Below are 25,732 nucleotides of genomic sequence, written 5' to 3'. Positions count from 1 at the left end.
CAAATCAGTCATCAAATACAATCAAAGATAAAAGTGAAATAGAAACGGTGAAATTCTTCAATTTGTTTAGTATGCCAATAACGTCATGTTTCGCAAAAGGGCAGGATTCACTCAATTTACATCGAAAAAAAAAACGCATAATGATTAAAAATGAATAAATCTCTCGTTGTTCTATCGCTACAACATACACATCCTTGCTCCCCCTCACCCCACTAACTCTCTGGGCTTCTCAAATCGAAGCCGCTCGCTTAGTCCCAACACCCGAGTTCTGCTCCCGGCCATGATTGTTGGAGCCAAATCTCGACTCACCAGTGGCCCGCTAATACATGGAGTCGGGTCTTCGCTCGTCCACACGTATGAACAGCAAATAATTTGTAATTGTTATAAAAGCATTTGGGAACGGTTTCAGTTGCGAAAGAAATGCTCGTTTCCTTGACAGAAGGCGAGGACGGCGTGTCGGCTCTGGCTTGTAAAGCAGCGGGTATTCGCAGATACATATTAGTACAAGATCTGTTCGGCTTGACATGACAACAGCAGCATAGGTTTTCTTTTTTTTTTTTCATTCCCCCATCAGCCGACCTCGGTTTGCACTGCAGTACAACGCTCGCAGAGACGGAACACCTGCCCCCGCGGCCCCCCAGGGCGTCGTCCCCCCGGCAGCTTGCTAATGTCAACCTGCCTGATATGCGCAGTGGGAGGCGGCGGCGAAGCCTGCGAGGCGGCGGCGGCGGCGGCGACAATTTTCCACAGCACACCGACGAGGCTGGAGAGCAATCTGCCGGCCTGAGAGTCTCATAATCAGCACATCATTACCGGGAGGGGGTGGCTGAAGCTCTGGGTGGCGAAGGGACGCGGGATTTGGGCGACACCAGCTACTGGAAGTAATGAGACAATAAAGCACTCCAAAGGAAAATGCGAAGAAGGACAGTGAGAGGTGACATCCCACCAGCAGAGCTTCCCCGTTTACACTTTGCACGCCGGCCGGCCGGCCGGCCCCGGTGTTCCTTCATCAGTGAATGTCGTGGATTTTCGGAAGCGCATCTTCTCGGCCCTCCGTGGTTTTTTTTCAGTGAGTTCAAAGCCAATTTTACAGCCGGTGTGTTCTCGTGTGTTTTCACCGTACGGCAGGGGAACGCCGACACAGATTTGCCATCTTTTTCTACAGACCTCAAGTTGATTAGATCGGCGACACGCCCGTCAGTCCATTTTTAACTGTATTGAAGTTCCCGCTTTCATAATTAATACACTCAAAGGGAGAAGTCTACATACACTGTGCAACAACAACAACAACAAAAAAAACACATTTCATTTTTTTGTCTCACGGTCTTAAGTCAAATCCGATTTAAACCTCTCGTGTTTCAGGTCAGTCAGGATCACCCAAGTTATTTCATTTCCAGTAGTCGCTGCTAGCTTGGTTGCGCAAATGACCGTGGCAGATTCGGGGGGAAAATGAGAATTATCACAGAACTAGCGAGAGGATCCGAATGGGAGTACTTTGCTCGGGAATAGAAATGCTGTAGCTTGAATTTGTGGTTAATATTGTGGACGGAGTGCGTAAGTTACTGTTGCTGTGGCTGTGCGTCTCTTTTTCTGTTTTGTTTGTTTGGCAAATGCTTCAAGCGCCGGAGAATGCCTCCTTCATCCATTTTCTAAAGCGCTCGTCCTCATCGGGGTCGCGTGGTTGAGGTGTGAAGCCGAGCCGGGTGACTTTCGATGAGAGGTGGGCGAAAACCGAGACCGGCGGTGGTCCCGCGATCACTCACGTTGTCAGCAATTTAGCGGCTTCAACGACCCAAACGTTCGTGTTTTTTTTTTTTTTTTTGGGGGGGGGGGGTGTGTGTGTGAGAGGAGTCCGGGGGGGGGGGATGCTCAGAAACCCCCAACAGATGTGAGGAGAGGATGGAAAATTTAAAAAAAAAAAAAAAAAAAAAAAAAGATTTGTACCCTTTGTGAGGCGGATGTGGTAACCACGAGCCCACCCTGTTTTCTGTGTTCAAAAAATATTATTCCCTCCATCATCTTTTCCTTTTGGATTCCGACGGGCTCTTGAATCCGCGCTCTTTGCTGCTCGTTTGATGATTGTTGGCGTAACTTTGGGGATCCTCTCTGCAGATACAGCAAAGCTTTCACCACAATTGTTGTCTAATCCTTAAAGGCGTTGAGAATGTTTGCGAGGACTAAACTTCCTCATTGAATCATTTATTTATGTATTATTATTATTTTTGACTTCAAATCCAGGCTAAAAACTCAATCACAGCAAGCAAATAGAGACGGGATAATTAATACATCCATCCGCCGCATGGTGGCAGTAGCGTACAGAGCTTGTGGGGCTATCGCAGGACAGCAGAATGCACTTTTAGTGCATGTAATTTCATGATGATGCATTGTGTTGACAAGGAAATTTAAGGGGCGCCGTTTATCTTCACCTAAAGTTGGAAATAAGCACCTAAAAGCACAATTAAATGACTTGAGGAGGAGTTCATTTGACGGTGACTCCTTTAAATCTTGTTTTGCAACATTTAGCTGCATTCTTTTTGGAACACGGTGAAACGTCCCTAAAAGCTCGTTGTTTTACTGATCTGCTTTCAGATGTGCTCCCTCCTCGTGAAAAACCCCAAAGCCGCCGAGACTCGCGGGGAGCTGTTGCGTGCACGCCAACAGGTGGCTCCACGGGTTCGCCGCACCTTCCGCCATCTAGTGGACGAGATTATAATTGGCTGCCACTATACGTTGCTGCCATTGATAGATGGACGGTGATGCATCATTTGCACTGCGTGAATGGTTGCGGTTAAGATTTCCCGACTAAACGAGCGGAATCAAATTGAATTTTTTTTCTCGGGTTCCCGGTTGGGAATCACAACTTGAAATATGTAACTTCTTTACAGTTCTGCGTGAATTCAGCCGCGCTCACGTTGCCGGACGCCTAAAGCAAAGCGAACGTATTTATTAATTGATTTATTTGCCTGTGGTACCTTTTGCTGCGCGCGCGCAAGCACGCCTAACCAACCCGGTGTGTCTCTCCCTCTCCCTCATCAGCAGTCTGACGCACAAGAGCAGCAAGGCAGCAGCACCAGCCAGCAGCAGCAGCAGCCAGCAGCAGCAGCAGCCAGCAGCAGCAGCAGCAGCAGCGGCGGCAGCGCCGGCAAGCGACACAAGCAACCGCAGCAGCCAGGACGCTCGTTTCTCTCTCGGGGAGGGTGCGTGTGTGCGTGCGTGGGCCGCCCCAGAGCAACATGTTTCCCGCGTGGGGACGCGGAAAGAAGCGCTACGGGGGCTCGACGGTGACGGTGACGGCGGTGGCGGTCCGGGAGCGGCGCCGGACCATGGCTGCGTCTGCACGGGTCAGGGAGGTGTGGGTCTCCTGTTGGATTCTGCTCTCGGCGACGTGCTTCTGCGCCCGCGCTCAAGGTAAGATGCGTAAGTCGAGATTCGTGTCAAAGTCTTGTTTTGGGGGGATTTCGATGAAGTTTGTAATGTTTTTTTTTTTTTTTTTTTGTGCCTGGGAAGTCGAGCGAAAGACTCGCAGTAGTACTCACTGCACATAACATTGGGTGCACATGCACACTCCCAACGACGGGCGATTGAATGCAACTAATCCCTTTTCGCATACCAGGGAGAAAAAAAAATGGTATATATATATATATATATATATTTTTTTATTGTGGAGTGCAGCGGTGTTCCCAATAAATTGCACCTCCCTTGCCACTGAGCAGATGAGATAAAATATGAGAATGTGTGACAGAATGACGGTCACCTATAAATTCTTTCCATAACTGAATTAATGAGCTAAAACTAAATTTGAATTCTAATTTGAGTAGCTATGTGTACCTAATGAAGTGGCCAGAGGCTGGACATGCATCATCCTAAAATACATAAAAAAAAAAATAAAGAGCTTCCAATCTCTTTTCCTATCTCAATATGAGATTCCTTGATCTCGCTTTGGTCAAAGTGAGATCCATAAAGGCCAGAAAGCCGTTTCTCAGTGCAAAAGCTCAATAAACTGTCGCTCTGATTGTAGATGGAGGCTCGCTTTGTGCCCAGAGGCCACCTTAATGGCCTCGCGCAAGCGCCCGTAATATCGAGCCGGCGCGACGCCGGGCGAATGAGGCAGGGTTATTATTTGAAAACTGTATTACGCTTTTGCCTAATGATGGTTCTTTAAGGCGGCCGTTGCAGAATGATTGAGTGCGTGGCACGTGAATGTGGAACATGAGCCTTCTCCCCTAATACACAGTAAGCCGTGTGTTGTGAGCGCCGCGAGCTAATGAGATATAAAATGGACGGCCAGTTAGGTCATTTCTGTCCCTCGTGTCGCGGTAAAAAAAAAAAAAAAGGACTCCGTGAGTGGTAAAATGAAGGTTAAATACAATAAAATGTGCATTATTTCTAGCTGTGGCAAGAAGTGAAGGTAAGTTTGTTGAGGCTCTGGGTCGAAGCGTGTTTGGATGTACGGTGGAGCCTGAATCCATGCAAATTTGGAACTGGACCCATCTTATTGATTTGTCAAATGTTTTTAAATTTTCATCACGTTAGCACCTCGAACGAGAGCTCATTTCTGCCTATATGGAAAGATGACCTCGGTGTGTTTGTGTTTGTGTTTGACTTTTTCGGAAGGATGCGCGTTACATGAAAAGGGACGATGAAGAATATCTACCGAAAGTCCAAGTTAGTACTCGAATACATCTGTTCAGCGTTAGCGAGGCTTTCAAAGTGTCATGCTATGCTAGTCGGGCGTGCACGAGTCCCACTCTTTGTGACCGAGCGGCGCCGAGTGAGGCTTTCGACTGCTGCGCTAGCTTGTTGACATGACCTAGCTATTAGCCAATTGGCTAACTCCCACGAATGCGTTTCACTTGTGTATTGGTTGATTTCATTTCACACTTGCGTGACAGTTACAATTTACTTCATCGGAAACTGACCTGCGAGAGGCATTAAGTCTGCCAGAAGCGTTCTCGTCGACGAAGCTAGGCTAATTGTTAGCTTATCTGGCGACTCCGTTACGGCGGCTAGCTCTTGTCCTTTTGATTTTTGCGGTTTGCGACTCTATCCACACGTTATTCAAACTGATTTGCTCCTCGATCCGGCAAAATCGCCAGCTTCGGGTCAATTCCTGATCGGCTTTCGCGTCATCAATATGGAGCCCGTGACCACCCGGACAAGGATTTGGGAACGTTTGACATTTACGATTGTCACCCCGACCATATTTTTCGAGCAGATCTCCTCTGGAAAAATAACTCTTGCCACGTCGCTCACCACAGTGCAATCATTCAGGATAATCCGCCGGAGACATCTGACAGTCAGGCCTACGAAGGCTTTGCTCGCGAGGTAGCGAAATTGCTGTCATTTGGCACAATTGTTGGGACGTGTGCACCTCGCTTAAATGTACAGAATGTAATCGACCTCGATGGGGAGTTCAGTTTTGCAATCCGCATCGTGGCACAAATCTCCTCCTGGACTGTACTTTCTTACTTGAGGTGACGATTTTTAACAGGAAGAGGAATTCTCCGAGAGCGACGAGACAGACGCGCATTTAATTCACGAGATGGCCGGAAGACAAATTATTAGTCAATTCATACAAGAGGCTGTTTGTCTGTAGCTTCCCGCGCCATCCTCGGTGCAGCAAAGTGCTAAAAGCAGCATAATCCCTTTGCTTGTTTGTCTTGGAGCAGGTTGCACTGCTTCAAAGTGCTCCCAACCTTATCTGAAAGGAGTCTCAGGCGTCTCTTAATATTCAGGGCACAGTTCCTCTCGCCGTTATTACCATCCTTTCCTCTTTTTTTTTTTTCATTTGTATTTTTTTAAAAGGTAACACACCAGTGAGTCAGTGAGGAACTGTTGAGTGCCTCTGGGCTACTTCACAGGGTTTTTACCTTCTCCCCCATAAACAGACCCCCTTTCGCATCCGTTCAGTTCAGCTGCATGTCTTCCTGCCATTCGCCTGTCTTTCTAATCCTCCGTCGCCGAGCAATTCCCTCTGCGCTGGCACTGTCACGACTTTGGTGAAGAAACGCTCGCGATTCCATCTCACAGTCACGTAGATCTTGTCTTCTTAAGTGGGGCGCAGATCTCCTCCTCATGGGGAATGTATGTTTGCAAATGCAAAACGCCGCCGCGTCGAGTTAGCGCTACGGCTTTCCTGTGGAGCGGAGTGTGTCAAAATGTAGGCACGGGGGGTGCCGACGCCCCCCCCCCGGGTACCCCGAGGTGGCGTGTGCTCGCTTTCGATCGGCATCCGACTGCGCTCGACGCCGCTTCCTGGGACGACGCACTAGAGGGAGAACACCCGACAGAGTCCGCCGCGTTTGTCTTGCCTTCGGCGACTCGCGGAAGGCCATTCGATGTAAGACTCATTTAGCGCCTTATTGCCCCCCACCTGCCCACGTGCCACGTGTAATTATTCATAATCAATCGGGGGTTCTCAGGTTGTGATGGAGTTCCGGTTCACCTGAACAGAATTTGAACGTAATTCGGAACTAAGCTACACTCATGCAGTAAGCAGTGAAATCATAATTAGCGTGATTATTTCTTGTGAAGAACACTTTTGTCGGCCATAAATGTCAAAACAAATCGAATACAGCGATCTGACCTGATGGTGCCTTCTTATCTCGAAAACCTGTTTTTGTGGGTGTCGTCGCAAGTCACAGAACCCAAACTGAAGATGGGGAAATCTTGTTAAAAAGTTCTTTTGGATCAAGAAGTGGTCCAAAATGTGCGTTTGTCCCAATAGATGCTGTGCCCCAATTACCTTTGAACAAACGAGTGCCTTTCCGACCAGGAAAAAAAAGGCCTGTGGCAATTTATTGACAAAATCATTCGCACAAGGACAGTAAAGATCTCACTGCTGAGCCCATTTGCTCTCTGTTGCTGACCAAAGCAGCAGCACCCAAGCAAGCAATTACGCAGTATCTAAGCTCAAGTCAAGCGTGGATTTGGATTTTATGTTGCAAACGACCTCTCCGCGCAGCATTAAACCTCGTCAACATATTGGAAACGTCGACACGGAGTCAGACTTTCAGTACATGTGTGTGAAAAGCATCTCCCCCCCCCCCCCATCCATAATTGTGAACCAAGCAAATAAAAACGGTTATTACAAGCGAAAACCGAGCGCGCCTGGGAACATCAGTTGTCTGCATCGCCGTACACCTGGGACGCGTCGTACAAGGGAACCCTCTCCGATACGTCGCAATATCTGAACGGAAGATGGGAAATCTTGTTGAAACAGTCTTCTTTTAAACCAAGCATCCAAAAAAGAAAGGGTGTGTTTCCCAGAATAGCGGCTGTCACATTGATTGACACCATGCCCCAGTTAGTTGCCCCGTGCATTATCCACTCAAGATAAATAAATGCCTCTCCTTACCCCATCAAAAATGTCTGTTTCTGTCTGAGTTTGTAGACACAAGCACAGAAAAGTTTGAACTGCTGAGCCCATTTCGACAGTGTTGCTCACCAAAAAAAAGAAGCACCGAAACAACTTAGCAGTCCCTTCGATGAATTAAAAGTCATTACATATATATATATATATATATATAAACATACGCATAAACAATTAAGTCTTCACACATCTCGTAAAAGAGTCGCCTACGCAGTTTTGAAGATACCAGATATATGGCGACGGCGTTTTTCACTTCACTTTTGCGGTCGCTCCGCAATGCAATTATACTTTGAACGTTGAAATAAAAGACGACTTATGTTTTCAAAATATGGTTTTGGATGAGGGCGGCAGGGTGGATCAGCTGGTAAAGCGTCGGGCTCACAGTTCTGAGGTCACCGGTTCAATCCTGGACCCGCCTGTGTGGAGCTTTGCGTGTTCTCCCCGTGCCTGCCTGCGTGGGTTTTCTCCGGGTGGGCACTCCCACATTCCAAAAACATGCGACATTAATTGGACGCTCTAAATTGCCCATAGGTGTGGTTGTGAGTGCGACCAGTTGTTTGTCTCGATGTGCCCTGCGATTGGCCGGCAACCAGCCCGTTGACAGCTGGGATGGGGTCCACCACTCCCCGCGACTCTCGTGAGGATAAGCGGTGAAGAAAATGGATGAATGGATGGGTTTTGGATGAGCAAAATGGCAGTAAGTTATGCTGCGCTAGCATAAAGCTATCAGAAGGTAAAGTCGTGTGATTGTTTTAAATACACGGCGTGTAATTCTCATTTTGTTTAGTTTGACAGTAAACTGTCACTATTGTTCGCTATCTGCCAAACTGCCGCTGATTTTGAAGTGAGTTGCGTTGACTGCCAAGATACGCTGCTTTTATCTTGTACAGATCTCGTGCACCTACGTCATCGAATCATGTCACTGGCCGGAAGTGGCGGTCAAACAAAGCAGTGTTCAATGCTAAGTCGGTGGGAGACGACACGGCAATATGTCTGATGGCACGACGCCCGGAGTCTGATAAACGTCAGACATTTAGAAAGTGAAAATAAGTCACGGTACGTGGAAAAATTAGATCAACTCTGCATAGAGGACCCGTCTTTAATGCCGCAGATAAGAAATTGGACTCTTAATTGGCTTCCGCATGTCTTGGACAACTGGATCTCCGCGTGGATCCGGTGAGGAAGTTGTCGGGATTTACACGGAAAAGTTTGAAAGCATAGAAATGTCTGGACGCATTTTCTTGAAAATACTTTCTTGCTGGATCTGTTTTCATCGGGAAGAAATCCCACATAGCAACAATTTTGAAGGCTCGCGAAGGCGGAAGCGTGTTCGGCCACACGTTAACCTTTCCCGGAATCCATCGATCTTTTCAGCTAGTATTCGAGACAAATACCAATACTTTCATAAATGAGCCCTGATTGTACACAAACTCGCATTCATTAACTATGAGTCGGAGTCGTCTCCACGAACGTACACGGAAGCGATTGCAGCCACACTTTAACATCAGTAAACCTCTGCGTTCTCTTTTTTTTTTTTTTTTTGAAATACGCATTGTTCTCAAATGAGCCAACTTGGCATTATAAATACTTCTTGGGAATTTGAGATGACGAATAATAATTCCAACATGAAATGAAGAGATCGGTACACAGGCGTGTGCGTATTTTGGTTGGCCACCATCTATCACGTTTGATTTCCAAAATCCATCTGGTCTTTTTTTAGCTCGTAATCTATAGAATGATCTTTTTAAATATCTGTCTCGTGTGCTGTGACAACCAACAGCACAACAAGTCTCGGCTGTTGTAAATATTCTCCTCCGGTTGAACGTCACCCACAATGTCGAGCAGCTCTGTTTGACCGGCAATATGGCGTCACGCGCATGACCTCTGGGGCTCATTTCTGCTCGCAAGTCAAAGCAACAACAAATAAATAAAAAAATCTGCCTGCAGTCGCAAAACTCCCAAGTCGCGTCTTTCATATTTCAAGGCACGACTGTCCATAATATTTCATTTTTTGGTCAGTTAGTGCTCTGTTTGCATAGTAAATAAAAAGAATAATCTGGTGGGTTTTTTTTTTATGACATATCAGCAGTAGTGTCAAACGCATGACAATAACACTGTAAGTACAGTATGTACGTATAATTGCCACCAAATTGTATGAAGAGATGCTGTGCTAGAGGCCTTGATCAGGGACTATGTTGGCTCATAAGGGTCAAAAAGCTCTCCCCCCCCCCCCTTCATTTGTGTACCACCTGTCACGCCGTCAAGAGTCAGGAGCGAATTTATCTATTTATTCATTCATGTTTCTGGTAGCCCGAGTTCCAGCTTGCCGAGTTGCGATATCATAGAGTCGCGTGATTAGTTTTGCCGTCCACAAGATCTCAGCGGTGTCCGTTCTCCCCTCGAACCTCCTCGGAGTGAAAACTGCCCACTTGCCGAGTGGCGAGCGTGTTTGTGCGCGCGCGCGCATGTTCGGGCGGCGCTCATATTCCCGTTTATCGAGCTTTAATCCAGATAGCCGCGTTGACATTCCGCCAACAGGCTGCCGCCGTCATTTTCTGGACGTGCATTATTATGCAGCCTGACAGCTGTCAGCCATCTCCAAATCTGTAAATCTTATGGTAATCCGGCGTGCTTACACACACACACACACACACACACACACACACAAACAAAACCCCCCAAAAAAGCAGCATTTGTTTAAAATGCTCACAATCCGCGTGTGATTAAAACTGCCTGCGTCTGATGCAGGCAGCGGATCATAATTCTCGCGCGTGACGACGCGCGCGGATGGGCTCGCCAGCACACACCCACAGACGGATAGAAAAATCAATGGGTGCAAAATTATACGGCTCCATCAAGAGAACTACAATGCGGTTTTAATAGAATCAAAGGCGTCCCCTCGTTCCTGCAGAGAGCGACGGCGAAGTCGCCCACGCGCGCGCCGTCTCCATCTCAAGTCGTAGAAAGTGGCGGGATGCTACAAAGAGAGCATCCATCCGCCGGCGGCTGATTTCAGACATGATACCGAAGCCCTAAAGGTGATGAAATCACTGTTTTTGTTTTGTTTTCCTTCAACTTGAAGTACTTTTTATCACGTGAAAGCTCTCATGTGATTAAGGAGTGGGTGCGTGCTGCACACTGCGCATGAGTTGTGCGGGTGAGTGATTTATTTAAAAAAAAAAAAAAAAAAAGGGTTTGACTTAGGCTAGCGACATAGCGAGGCAAAGCGCAGTCGCGTTGGCCAGGAAGCAGCACAGTTCAGATTTTCCGACACGGGTCGCGGATCGTCATCGGGCCTTTTCCGAGATGTCGCTCACGAATTGAACGGCCGACAAACGGACACGTGGGTGGTTTCGTAGCAGGGCCCACATTAAGCTAGCAGCAAAACAAACGTAGCGCGCCGAACGAAGTCAGCGCAAAATAATTCCTGTGGTCATGCAAGATGCTCATCAGATATTAAAATAACACCAGAAAAAGTGAGGCTAACTTTTTACAGAAATCGTGTCGGCGCTGAGTTCTCCCTCGGAGATCAACGGCAAAAGTGGGGAAGTAAACGACAAGGCCCACGTAGTATCGCGTGACCTGCGAATGGACCTACCCGACTGGCGTTCTTAAGCTCCACCCCCTTAGCTAAAGTAGCCACGTCCCGCAAGCTTCCAAAATGGCGACTGAACAGAACAGGTTTGAAGTCGATTCTCTATCGCGTATTCCAGATAATGTTGCGGTATGTTTTTTTTTTGCCAAATGCGTCAGATTTGTCCAAGAGAGTTCTATAGAGTGGTCTCAACTATTTCACGCAAGGATACGTACGCGGAATTGAGATTTTGGACAGAACAGGACGCAATGTGAGAGTTACAGATAAATGTTAGCGGTTGATGCTAAAAAGCTTTGGCGCCTCACAAACTTTATATTGTAATCCAACAGGATCAAATAGTGGAATCGTACTGCGCGTGTAAAGCAAGGCGAGTACGTTTTACGCGGAAAGATCACGAGTAATATGGTTGTAGTCTTTACAAGTGAGTTAGGTTCGATTTTCTACAAGTGCATTTAAACAATGGTGATGAACTCAGTCAGCACCGTAGTCACCTGATGAAAAAGTTTAAACTTGGCTCGTAAAGGAACCCAGTGCTCTGTCTTAAAACTCTGATGTGATCCAAATAGGCAAATCGACATTTCTCTTGCATGACATGGCGCATTTGCATATCACTAACCCGAATCCTCGGCATAAAACACACGCTAACAAAGTGAAAGTTGTTCTCCTGCAATGTATAAAGCGCTGATAATAATTCAACCAAACTCAGAGAAGATACATCTCCCTCACTTACCTTTGAAGACACAGCCTTGTGTTTGTTGATATTGTCCACATTTAGTTGTACGTGCGCTCTTCCGCGAGCCTTAATCCATCGTAGACCCCTTGTCAACTATGTTTTAGGCTTTGGAAAATGAATCAAGCGGGCCCCTCGTAAGCTATCAGAATTGCACGTTCCCCAAGTGCATCGGAGGACCATTTTCTTCGTAACATGAACTTTTCCAAGCGCCTGCTACTGACAACCGACTTTGCTTGCGGGACAATACGGCGACAGGGGCGTGTCAAGCCAGGGGTTAAGACGACGTGGCTGTATGATTGGCTATTATTGTACGAGCGATTGCTTGCCGCGCACGCGTCCAAAAAAGTTGCTGGTCGAGTCAAGCCATGGTGCTCATCTCTCGCGATTGGCCCGTTTGAGTCACATGCTGTTATGACGTAGTCAACGTTCCTCCAGCTCCAGATCTGATCATTTGGGCTGAAGCAGACACGCTTCCACGGTCGCCGTTGTTGTTGTTTTGTTCCTTGTTACGTAAAGGAGATGAAAAACGGCTCCAGGAAATGACCAAATTGTGCTGAGGATAAAGCCCCCCCCCCCCACGGCGCCCTCGCCAATAGCAGCCATGGCGACACCTCTGACTTGGAGAAGAACTGTAGCACCTTTTCCAAACTGCTCGCGTGGGTTACGCTGGAGCATAAAGGCAAAGGAGAACTGCGGTCGCCGCGCGCACGATGACGAAGAGGCCTTAAAGGTGCGCCGCACCTAATTTGTTGGCTAAGTGTCTCATTAATAACTGCACGCTGAAATTAACGTCTCGCATTTTGACACTCCATTAGCATAACACATCAGGTATTACGTGTAATCATGATACAAGAAATGTAACATGTAATACAAGATACTATTTTGAAGCGCTTGCATAAATTCCAATCTGAGGAGATCCCGTTTTCTTCGATTTTTTTTTTTTTTGTACGCCGCCGAGATTTATATCCCAATTGTGCCACTTAGCAGCAAACAGTCTGACTTGCGTGACTCGGACCACGCATTGGAAATCCAGTCTTAGACACTTTTTTTTTAAAAGGGGTGGGGGTGGGGGGGTTGTTGTTGGCGTGCGGGGGGGGGGGGTTGCTTGAATGTGGTTGTCATGCGGTGTTTACGCTCCCTGCCGCCGCGGCAGAATGCAGTTAATTGTATATGTTTACTGCTGTGGGAACAGCTCGCAGGTGACGTTTGTCTTAAATGCTTGTTTTCTCCTTTCCACACAGCGGCAGAGAGCAGCAAGTGGCTCTCAGCGCCTCGGGTGAAACGCGGTGGCAGCTTGACTTTTCCAAATCAGCTCGTGTGTCTTCCCTACTTGCCTCCCCTAGCTGGCTGCTCTCTCTCTCTCTCTCCCCCCCCACCCTCCCCCCACTGTCAAAATGCCATCTCCATATGTTTATTCATGTTGCCACGGGATGCTTTATTCACCAGGACGGAACGGATCACAGCAGAATCGTTTAAAAAAAAAAAAAAAAAAATGCCAGCCTCACTGGCAGCAAGACTGGAAATTAATGAATGGAAGAAGGAAAAAAAAAAAAAAGTGGGGTAGTCGGCCGTAATGCATCCGAAAGGGAAGCGGCGCTTCCAACCTGTTTAAGGGTGACAAATGATTGCAATCTCCTTAATTGTGGAAGAATAATACGGCCGCTGCGCTGTCAACACTTCTTAGCTTTAGGAGGCCTTTAATTGGCTAAGTCGAGCAGTAAAATTGTGTACATAGTTCATAATGGAAATGTAATCAAATTAACTTCAACCGAGGGGTTTTGGCATTCGCCCTTTTGCCAGACAGTCACCAACGTGTTATGATAATGAGGGTGGGGGCAGGGGGGGCATAGAGCGGTGGCGGCCGTTTGCTCGTGTGTCCTTTTTTTGTTTGCATCGTCAATTTGCACAGAGGAACCCATCACGTAAAAAAAAAAAACAACAACAAAAATACAATTTGCGAGCAGTCATGTGTGGCCAAAGTCATCATACCGCCGGTCATGTACTCAATGGAAAAATACCTTTTTTGGCTTTTCATTGGAAAAACACATCACTGGACTTGATTTCTTCAAGATGCGAGTTTCCGTTTGGCCCCTCCTTCGCTTTGTCCCGTTAGCGAAAATGTGAGATGCGCGCGTTGTAGGACGGCAGAGAACTCGACTCGCTTCACATTTAATCAGCCGTTTGGCAAAAAGTAAACAATTCTTCAAAAAAGCTTCTTTTATGATACTCCCGCTTGAAATTTACTCTCAAACTACACAAAAACCAGAAAGAATTACGTGCACATAAAGCAAGCATAAAACTTTGCCTCAAGAATGCCATCGCTAGCTTGATGCTAACACATGATGGAAAACGCCATTGTTCGGCTAATGCATCGTGTCAACAGATATTTCAACGCAAACAGTGGCGCAGTGCATATGGACAGACAAAATCACAGCACTCGCAAGCATTTTTTTTCTTTACCCTCTGCAAAAAAAAAACGACCAATACGATTGCGGCTTATTCAGTCGCGAAGAACGGCAGTGACTTTTGCACATTTGTCGGTATGTTTGTGTTGCGCAGGCCCCGATGGCCAAACGGACACGCCGGAAGGAGCGGCACAATTTATCGAATTGAAGCATTAAATCGCGATGCTCAAACTAATGAAGTAATTTCATTTGATTTCATTATTACTCCATGCTTTTATTAAGTACAAGACAATCGTGTGTTTTTCCTCATTAAGAAAGCGTTCCGAAAGTTTTTGTTGCATTTTTCACCACAAGAGTGATTTACTTCACGGACTGAATTAAACTTGTATCTCAAGGCTATTCAATGAGGAATTTCATTTTAATCACACTGCCCGGAGTGATTTTTGTTTCCGCGTGTGCTGTTTCCCGATGAGCGTCGGAGGAAGGCGCGCAACGGCGAGGTCGGGGGCGTCAGCGGGGTCGCCTATCAATTCCTCTGCGCCCCTGAAGGAAGTCCTATCAGTCTCACACCAAATAAGATTGCAACTCTGCCGCTCTCGAGAACAAAAAGTCTCCGAAAAGAGACGGAGAGAGGAAATTACCTTGAACGGCGAGGAGGACGCCATGCAAAGTGTCTGCGCTCATTTGATTTGTCTAATAACATCTCGACAAGGGAGTGGAGACGCCGCGCCGCTTCATCAACGCGTCGCGCCGAGAAGCCGTCTGAAAGCACTCTGAAAACGGTGTCATCGCTTTCATCCTCGGAGAGGAGAAATTGTTTTTCCGAGGCGGCGTTCTTGGACCGTGCATCTGTCTGCGAAGCCCCCTCAAGCTGTTCCATGTAAACATTTAGACAACACAAAGACAAAACAACAACAACCAAAAAACAATGCGGCGTTACGCGAGCCGTGAATCTCCGCTTTCATTTAGCCTGCCCCTCGTGGGGACTGGCGAAGAGTATTCTTGCCTTGTGAATAAAACGCTGAAAGAGGCAGCGATACGGGGAAGAAATTGTTGTGGGCCCAATTTATCTCTCTTTGCCAGTAAAAACAAGCGGCGTTGGCAATCTATTTTCTTTTCTACGGTCCCGGGATTGAACTCATATCTTGATCTTCCGCTCCATTTTTACGCTGACCTTAAAGTGAGCCCGGGAACAAAAAAAAAACCAAAACCCAACAACTTCCGCATTGTCCAATTGCTCCTTCACGCTCGGCTTGTCTTATTCCCAGTAACAAGGCGGCGCTTTGGCCTTTATCAGAACTCGTGAGATGTCACTTATCTCACACGTCTCGACGTAAAACTCCACCCTGACGATTCCTGTCTAACTTCAAACCCCCCCCCCCCGCCCCCCTCCACCTTGCCCACAGTGGATTCTAACTTCGAATTTTAGGGGCCAATGCAGAAGATTTCGGTGCAGCAAATTTGCCTGCTGCAGGCTAGATTTTTTACATTTCCTGCAAGTTTAATTATGTTACTTCTTCTTCTTCTTTTCCTTTCGGCTTGTCCCGTACGGGGTCGCCACAGCCTGTCATCTTTTTCCATCTCGTGAATCCTCCTCTCTTAACACGACTGTCCTCATGTCCTCCTTCAACCTTTTCTTTGGCCTTCCTCTCGCTCTCTCTTCCTTGGTAGCTCCATCCTTACCATCCTCCTACCCATTTCCTCACTCTCTCGCCTCTGAACATGTCCAAACCATCCAAGTCTGCTCTCTGGAACCTCGTCTCCAAAACATCCAACTTTGGCTGTCCCTCTCATGACCTCGTTTCTAATCCTGTCACTCCGAGCGACAACCTCAACGTCTTGATTTCCGCCAGTTCCTCCAGTTCTCTGTGCGACCACTGATCAGGCAGGCGTGGTTGTGGGTCCGGTGGATCTGCACCAGAGTTGGTCGATCGGTGAGGCTGGTGAACAGCCCCATTCAGACTACGTCCACCAAAACGTTTTCGGTAATTGCTTAAGCGTAGTTTCTCTCTATTCGATAACACATTTTTGGCTGTATGAGTATTCTTGACGCTATACAAGACAGTTTTTGATGTACAAAATGTTCTCTTTTGGGTGCAGTTGCTGATACGATGTGTCCCGCGGCTTTTAAATGTGTCGTTTTCACATTTTCCGGGGTGACACATGTGACTGATCGCCTCATGCAAATGCAGAAAGTATATCCATCCATTCATCCATTTTCGGAGCTGCTTATCCTCACGAGGTTTGCTGGAGTGCCGGAGCCTATCCCAGCTGTCAACAGGCAGGAGGCGGGGTACACCCTGAGCTGGTCGCCAGCCAATCGCAGGCCACATGGAGACAAACTGCCGCACTCACAATCACACCTACGGGCAATTTGGAGTGTCCAAATAATGCTGCATGTTTTTGGGATGTGCGAGGAAACCGAAGCGCTCACCTGTAGAAAACCCACGCAGGCACGGGGAGAACACGCAAACTCCACACAGGCGGGGCCGGGATTGAACCCCGGGCCTCAGAACTGTGAGTCCGACGCTTTCCAGTTGCACCACCGTGCCGCCTGTTCCAGAATCTGCAGTTCATTTCATAGGTTTGAAATCGTCTGCCCGAGTTAAAAGGACCTCAGTCTGGTGAACAGCCACTCATCCCGAAAACAGAATTTCGGCGCTTTGTTCACCGCGACCGTTTCGTCTTATAACGAGTCGGACACGTTTATCGGGAGAAAGGAAATACGGACGGACCTCTTTGCCATTGTTCATCTTTTGCGAGCGATAATTTGAAGCTTGTGGATTTGCGCAATATCCCCAAGTCCCGCCTCTTTTCACACATTAGCCAATGACAGTTGTCCTTAGGCCCCCGCTCTTGCACACATTGGGCCAAATTCTTCTTCTTTGCTGTTCGTCTTCTGCCTTTTTTTGTCTTCCAGTTGCCAACAACTGGGCTGAAGTGAGAACCGAAATTTAGTTGATAATACTGACAACAAATGGGCAAAATTAATTGTTCCATATCTGCGAGGGTACGACAGATGTGCTGACAATCCGTTGCAACCAGAAAAATGGGATTGTTAAAGGTGAAGTGGATGTGCTGTTTGATCTGCAGTTGCACTCTTTTTACAACGCTACTGATATAGTTGAGTTTTCCCCCAGCTGCTGCGATTTACTTCTTTTTTTTTCCCAATGTCTGGGTGTTGATTGTTGACACGCCGTCGCGGGCCGCTTTCGCACGGCTCCACTCCCAGCGCCAAATAGTTATTTTGCAGCGACTGCCGTGTCCAGGTGTCTTGCGCTGCTCGGAAGGACAAGCGCGAAGAACAAGGAGCGCGCGCGAGAGCTGTTGGCAGGGCCCGGTAAACAAAGACCGTTTGCGGCGGTTGTCCGTCCGTCCAAGGGCAGATTCCCTTCTGGGGCGGCTTAACCCGTGAGCATCCGCGGTCGCCGTCTGCAGGTTTTTCCTGTGCCGACCGGTTCCACTCTGGGGGTTGCTTTTGTGCACTCTCTCATCTTAAAAGCTGCCTCTCGTGACCTGGAAATAATTGTTTCTCTTTTACCCGCGTACCAAAACATCAAACTACCTTATTCCCTTTGGAGTGCACACCTTGTCTGTAAACAAACAGCTGGAGATACTGAATTGCTGATCGTTTCAAAAACGATCACGTCCACTGGGGTGTTTTGTTTTGTTTTGTTTTTGTTTGCACTTTGCTGATAAGTATCATCGCCGGTTAGTGACCCTCTTTGAAGATCCACGCAGTGCCCGTTTTTGGTCGGTGTCCTTGCCCCGAACGTCGGCGGCGTGTCACTTGAGAGGCTTGACAGTGACGGGAGCTGACAGAAGCGGCGACGCCGTCCGCTGGCACGTGACGACGAATGCACTCGGGGCGCGCGGTCGAACGCATACGGAGGAACTCGAAAAGCTCACACCGAGCTCGTACCGGACACTGACGAAAATAGTGCCGTAGTCTAACTTTTGAGGACCAGACTTGGCAGTTTGAAGCCGTTATGAGCTCGGTCAATGGTGTGTTGTGCGTGTACTTTACGTCGAGAGGCCAAATTCCAAGACGGAACAGACGTGCTAACCACGAGGCTACCGAGCTACCTACCGCTCCAAGTCCAAGTCCCCTTTGGTTCCATGCGCGTCGCTATAAACCGCTGGCGGCCGCTCAAATGCTAACATAAGCTTCCCCCGTTCCCGTGCTGCTAAAGTGTCGTACTCTGCAGTTTTTGCTGACCTCAGTCTCCTCTTGATTAAAATCCAGTCCGTCCCCGTATCGCGGAGATAAACGAGCGTGTTTTGTTCTTTGTGACACTGACTGGTTGCGTGCTTATACAGTGTAAGTCAGACAGATGGATGTACTGTTAATTGCGACGTCCTGACTCCTCCGGATCATCAATACGGCACTAATATCAGTCATTCTTCACAGAGGATAAAGCATATACAGCATGACACCGAGGACCGTTATATTGCCCGCCGACGTGTTGCGGCACTTTTTGTTCAATTCAATGCTTTAAAGGGTTCTAACACTGCAGCATGGATGCTGTTTAGTGTTAGCATTTAGCATGTAGATTGTTTCTTTTAAGTTGTGATTATCTTTATTATGTTTGGTTTGACTTCTACAGGGAGTGGATTTAAACTGCATTACGATGAGGCTACAATAAATGTTTATGTAATGTTGTGTGCATTGTAGCACGCTTGGTAATTTTCCTCTCTTTTAAAATACTGCATTTTCTACCAAAAAAAAAAAAAAAAAAAAATAGAATGCCCCGAGATTTACCAAGCCTATTTAAAAAAAAAAAAAAAAAAAAAAAAAACCACACACAGCGCCGGAGAAATGCTACTTGACAGCACGAATGGTCGACATTATTCAAGTGTCAGGTACATATTTAAATCAATACGGCCCCGGAGCGCCCATTCGAAACTTGCTATTCAACCCGTTTCAACATTCTCGGAAAATTAATGGCCGCAAAAAACCACCGAGAGCCCGTGTTTTGACATTGATGCATAAATCTGCCAATACCCCAAATTTGGACCCAAAATCATTTGAGCCAGAAAGCCGTGACGGTTTCTGCCTCGAATGGTTTTGGGCGAGAGCTCCTCGGGAGGGTTTTTGACGAGAAGCCCGCGCTGCGTACGTGAATGCGGGCGATGCTGACAAGTATGGAAGAGGTCCCGTGTGGAAAACAAAGCTCATTTGTTTGCATTTGCAAGGCGGCATGACGGAATAACCCAATAACGGCAGAATTGATTTATTTATTATGCCGAATGTACGCTAATACATTCTCGTCTTCTGACACGTGCATTTGGCGCGCTTGCGTGCCCGTGGATTATTTCATTCTGGTTAAATGGAAGTTTTCACGAAAAAGCAGCCGCCGCTCAAAGCGAGGCCACGTGAAAAGACAAAAATCAGCTTTTCCCAGCAGCGTGACGCGTCTCGCCGTCTCCGAGCTACGTCAAAATCGCCGCCAAGTGCGTTCATCTTTTGTGTGGATCACGGAGAAGGAATGTTCCGGCGGACGCCGCGAGGAAGTGTGTCGGGTTGGTGCCGGTGGCGAACGAGGAGAACCGGGGTCGCGCTCCACGTGGCAAACGGTAGCACAAATCCTGAATTCTGGGCGGATCCGGCGGTAGCTAGGAAACAGCTGACAGTCAAATGGGGGGGATCAACGGGATTAGCGCACCCATATTGAGCACAAACATGTACCCGCCACCCTCCCTCCACTCTACTTTGCACACTGCCAGATTTAATTCTCGTCCAAAGGCCCCGAGATTGGACAATTTACACATTTGGTGCGTTTTTCACAATCTGAGCTGAATTTGCCCACACGTTTGAATGAACATTTGACCTGTTCGAACCACAGGCTGACCCAAAATTTGCAAATAAATGCGTCCGATTTAACGAAGCTGTCCTCAAGGAGCAGATTCCCTCGGCTCCTTTTTTTTTGATGCTTTTGGATCCGCTCCACCAACTTCACATTTAGTACCGCACGCCGACTTGGAAACTTTTAAAATGCGTCTGAATTACTGAAGCTTTTCTCCGCAAAAACGAGTCTGATGCTACTTTGTTTGCAATACAATACCGTATAAAGAATACGGAAGATTGCTGTCACGTATGGGACCGGCCTGTACTTCCTAGAAATTCCTGCAGCTCCTTCCAGCGTTCCTGTATTCCCCTTTGCAGCCTCCTGGGCTGGTTTTATTCATTTCACTTCATCAATTTCGGAGCACCTTAACCCTGGAATGTTTCGCTGGGAAAACTCATCTCTAAATTTGAACAAAGCAATTATCGCAGCCTTTAGTGATACACGCAGTTTCATTGCTGCGCTTGGCCCGTTTGCCACGATCGATTTGATTCTTACGCGCTCATAAGGCCGTGGAAAAACGACGAGTCGCGGTTCAAGATGAGAAGCACGCGGAAGGCCGTTCGTGCACACAAATTCAAACGCGAGTAAACCGAACGACAACAATAAAACTTTAAAAAAAAAAAAAAAAAAAGAGACATTGCATCTGAGCGCAGGGGATTTAAATGTCAGAAACAATCAGTGCAGCCGTTGGTGATCTGAGTGAGATTTCCTGTCAGCGGCCCTCCAGACGCAGCCTCTTAAATTCTGCAGGGGGCTGCCATGTCCCGAATAGCGCAGCCTCTGTCGTCTCTCGTCTCGGTGCACCTAAACAAACGCGAGTCTTAGCTTAGTCCCCGTTGGTGTGTTTCCGCTCCGGGGAGACCTCTGACAAAGCTAACCCAAACCCCCCCCCCACCCCCCAAGCCCCCCAAGCCCCCCCCCCCCATCACTACCGCTGACTCCCTACTGGCGGAGAAGAGAGGCGGACATGTGAACACACTCCGGCATGACACACTGTCGTCGTCCCCCCCCCGAGAGAGAGAGAGAGAGAGGCAAGCCACATCGGATATGTTTCACGTGTGACGGATACGTATGATGGCTCGACGCGGATTTTGATGCTTGACTGCGGCCAGAATGTCGTAGTAGCTGAAACGTCCGCAGGTCAAAACTATTTTGGAGTCCAGTCAGTGTACCGCACAGAGTCCAACGTGGAAGTTACTCCTCCATACACGTACGATAGCGGGATTGTGGTGTGTTTCCGAATTGGCTTTCGAACGGCAGTTCGTTCATGATTACCACACATCCTGAAATTAAATTCAACTTGTTGAACTTAATGAAGGATTTCTTTTTTTCCTGCAATCAAAACCATCCAGTGTCTTCTTCTTCTTTTCCTTTCGGCTTGTCCCGTTAGCGTGTCATCTTTTGCCATCTTAGCCTATCTCCTGCATCTTCCTCTCTTAACACCCCAACTGCCCTCATGTCTTCCCTCACCACATCCATAAACCTTCTCTTTGGTCTTCCTCTCGCTCTCTCTTCCTTGGTAGCTCCATCCTCAGCACCCTACCACCAACATACTCACTCTCTCGCCTCTGAACATGTCCAAACCATCCAAGTCTGCTCTCTCGAACCTGGTCTCCGAGACATCCAACTTTGGGTGTCCCTCTAATGAGCTCATTTCTAATCCTATCCGAGTGAGAACCTCAACATCTTCATTTCTGCCACCTCCAGTTCAGCTTCCTGTTGTTTCTTCAGTGCCGCCGTCCGTCTCTAATCCGTCCATCATGGCCGGCCTCACCACTGTTTTGTAAACTTTGCCCTTCATCCTAGCAGAGAATCTTCCGTCACATAACACACCAGACACCTTTCGCCAGCTGTTCCAACCCCGCTTGGACCCGTTTCTTCACTTCCTTACCACACTCACCATTGCTCTGGATTGTTGACCCGAAATATTTGAAGTCGTCCAGAAACCATCCAGTGTAAGTCCAGTAAATCTCTCTTGTTAGCCAGTCTTAAAAAATGGTTGCCCGCTGCCAAATATTTCAACTTGCTTCTATTCCGAGTTGGGACTCTGTTTTTATTGATATGGTGACGCTTCAGGGACCGCTGTCGGTTTCCTGCGTGAACGCAAAGCTTTTCGAATATACCGAGGCATCATTTTCGTCCCGTGAATGGCAAAACGCGTGATTGGCGATGAATCGAACTCGAGCTGCAGAGCGGTAAAGTCGACACGGCGACAAGCCGAATAGTCGACTTTCCTATGAGCAAATTCTTTGGTGACACCTTGTGGCATTTTAGTGCATTTTTAGGAAAAGCCCCCAAATGTCCAGAAATGTCTTCCATGCAATAAACAAATATGTAACTAGCGAACCACAGTTATTTATTTGATTGTTACTGTCTTTTACACTTGCATGACGGGCAGGAATAGTAAAATGTCGAAACAGAATGCCGAGATTTGATAAAGGTTTTGCGTTGGAGCAAATGAATTCACTTTACATGATTTCCTATAGGAATATTAGATTTGAATTGGGAAAAGAGTCGAAAAGATTGCATTGGGCGTTATTATAATTTTCAATGTAGCACCTCGGGCTGTATTTCTGCATCCTCGTCCTTAAGGGCTGCAACGTTTTCTTGGTCAAGCCATTTCAATTTGGAACAGCGCAGGAGGGGGGTGTCAAATTATCATTTCCGCCCGATCAAAGGGAGAATTTTCAGCACACTTTATTTTTTTTTTTTTTATTGTAACCATGACGGAAATGTATTTTCGCCTGCGGGTTCAGTCCAAGAGTTTGTGGGATTCTTTCGGTTTAATGAAGTTGCTCAGACCGATGTTCGATTTGATGGAATGTAATTGTAAAATGGGGGGGAAAAAATAAGGTTTACTTCAATTTATGGCGCCACTCAATGGGCCAACATCATTAGATTATAAAGAGGGGGAAAAAATGGGCAGGAAAAAAAAAAATCTTTGAATGCCTACTGTGCAGAAATTACTTTTTTAAGAGGCAAAATCAGGTGAGTGGTTTTGTAGCTTATAAAAATCCACCAAAAAAAAAGTATAACCATTATGCTTGGCCGCAATCATTCACGCGCAGCAGCTACTTTCTCCTGCTATTTGATTTTATATATTTATTACATTTTTCTTTTTTTTTCTCTTAAATCTTTCTCGCCGGGCTCCGGAACCCGATGATCTCATTTCGCCGCCGAAGCTCCTGTTGTCGCTCTAAATGTTGCAAAGTGGACGCGGCGTTTTCTGCACTCGCATTAGCGGCGCGGCGGACGGAAGCCGCGCAAACGCAGAACGCAACCGCGCTGACATGCAAACTCGCATGGCGGCGGCGACGGCGGTGTTTAAAAGCTTTAATCACACCGCGTGGCAGTGCACTCTGCGTCATTGAAGGCTTGTTTTATTAATGTCGTCCACAGTGAAAGTACGGTTGGGGTAGTGGGGGTGGGACGGGGGGGGGGGGGAATGCATTGTGCTGTTGATTTAAAGTGGGCTGGAGCAGAAACAATGGGCATGAAAAAAACATGGCGAGGCCGCGTGAAGCGGCCCGCTCGCTTTTATTTTATTTTTATTTCACGGGCACCGGGGCCTGAATGATGATGCGCGGGAAAGTGGACTCTCGCCGCGGAAACGCGCGGGGAGCTCCTGACGACTTGTCAACAACAACCAAAAAAAACAGTTGTCAAATTCAAAACACGCTCTGCAACCCGGGGAGGAACCTCGCCGAGAGATCGTCGCGCTTTGTGGTCGAAAAATCAGCAAAGTCCTCGTTATGAATCCATGGCAACTTTACGATGTGTGTGTTAACTAGCGGTGGATCAAGATTTGTCATATTTTTTCAAAATCGTCATTATGATTTGACAGCAGTACATGACAAATAAGAGCTGCGGAAATCAAGAGACAGAAGGGGTGACTTTGGAGACGCGCGGGCTACAAAAATCTCTTTTTGAGCATTTTTCCTTCCCTTGCGAGCAAAGCCAGCGAAAGTCCGTCGGATCTCATTTGCGACGTCGCTTACATTTCAAAAAATCGGCAACGTGAACCAAACGGTGAGTCGCAAAGCAAACGGAACTGCTGAACTTTACTTGGGGGTAACCAGAAGCACTTTGATCGGTGGCAGGTGTGTGCTGACACACGAGTTTTGAATGCAATTACTCAGTTTTCAGCATACTTGTGCAAGCACATTATTTTTGACTTCCTGTCGGCAAATTATCTATTTTTCTTGAATGAGTCATTGGGGTTATAGGTTTATCTTGGTCTCCGTGGAAGTAAATATGCGCCAGCAGGATTTGAATTTGAAATGTAAAGATGATCACATTCTCAATTGTTGTGTTTCAGTGTAACTTTTCAACGTTAACAATTCAACTGGCGACAATTCGCTGTCTGTGCCACTTGGCAGGGTTACTTCAGGTCAGAACCAAACAGGCAGCCGATCCAGTTTCCGTAATTTCCGGCCTATAGACCGCCACTTTTTTCCCACATGCTTTCAACCCTGCGGTTTATGCAGTGATGCGGCTAATTTGTACATTTTTTTCTAACACCCGCACGGGGGCATTCGAGCGGTTAAAGGGAAGTGTGAGACTGGAATAGAAGTGTCGAGGAAGTGACTTTTACCAGCCATGTTAGTGCTGCGCTAGTGTTAGAACTGTGCTAGCGTGTTGCTGCAGCATGACTGGCGTGTCTCAGTGATTTTTATCGGTAAGTTTTTTGTTTTTGTTTGTTTTTTTTTTTTTTAGCGGGCCCTGTCACCGCTAGCGTTAGCGCCGAGCTAGCCTTTAAACTCTTTCTGTGTAGCATCTTTCGTTGTAAATATCTCGTTTTAATGTGGGCACCTGCGGCTTTTACCCAGCTGCGCCGTATGTATGTACCAAATGGTATTTCCTTTACAAATGTACTGGGTGAGGTGCGTTCTGTAGGCCGGGAATTTCGGTACAATTTCTTAGGATGTGACGTCACGTGACTAAGAAAGGGTAACTGCGAATTGTAGCCGGTTGAATTTGAGGCAGCGAATCTTACCGAGCACATTTTTTTTAAATGAGTCATTGGGGTTATAGGTTTATCTCGGTTTCTATGGAAGTAAATATGTACCAGCAGGATTTGAATTTGAAATGTAAAGATGATCACATTCTCAATAGTTGAATTTCAGTGTAAGTTTTCCATGTTAACAATTCAACTGGCGACAATTCACTGCCTGAAATTCAACCGGCTACAATTCGCACTTTCTGAGTCACGTGACGCCACATCCCAAAAAAAGTGTACCGTGATTCCCGTCCTACAGAGCGCACCTCACCCAGTACTTTTGTAAAGGAATTAACATTTGGTACATGCGTACGCCGCAGCTGGGCAAAAGCCGCAGTTGCCCACATTAAAACATGAGATATTTACAAAGAAAGACGGTACACAGAGAGAGTTTAACGCTAGCTCGGCGCTAGCGTTAGCTCGGTGCTAACGGTAGCGGTGACAGGGCCAGTTAAAAAAAAAACTTAACTGTTAAAAATCACTGAGACACGCCAGTAATGCAGCAGCAACACGCTAGCACAGTTCTAACACTAGCGCAGCACTAACATGGCCGGTAAAAGTCACTTCCTCGGCACATATATTCCACCGGTTTCACTCTTTACCTTTTCCGCTTCAGGTTTTAGAAGGATTGGTTTATTTTTTTTTTGGAAAAAATGCACAAATTAGCCGCATCACCGCATAAACCGCAGGGTTGAAAGCATGTGGAAAAAAGTCGCGGCTTGTCGGCCGGAAATTACGGTAACTGGATTGGCTGCCCGTTTGGTTCTGACCTGAAGTAA

At 47.1% G+C, this 25,732-nt stretch overlaps 1 protein-coding gene across 1 annotated transcript in view; it reads left to right on the top strand.

The window, feature by feature from the left end:
- The window catches only part of LOC133514285 (protein sidekick-2-like), a 166,743-nt gene that overhangs the window by 19,235 nt on the left and 121,776 nt on the right, over positions 1 to 25,732 (top strand). The window contains 1 exon segment of the mRNA XM_061845836.1: positions 3,037 to 3,408. Coding sequence (XP_061701820.1) covers positions 3,234 to 3,408 — 175 coding nt within the window. The 5' untranslated portion in view covers positions 3,037 to 3,233.

This window comes from Syngnathoides biaculeatus, chromosome 16 (assembly GCF_019802595.1).
Source record: "Syngnathoides biaculeatus isolate LvHL_M chromosome 16, ASM1980259v1, whole genome shotgun sequence".
NCBI lineage: Eukaryota > Metazoa > Chordata > Actinopteri > Syngnathiformes > Syngnathidae > Syngnathoides > Syngnathoides biaculeatus.
Note: the sequence above shows the minus strand (reverse complement) of the source record. Positions and strands in the feature narration are given on the sequence as shown.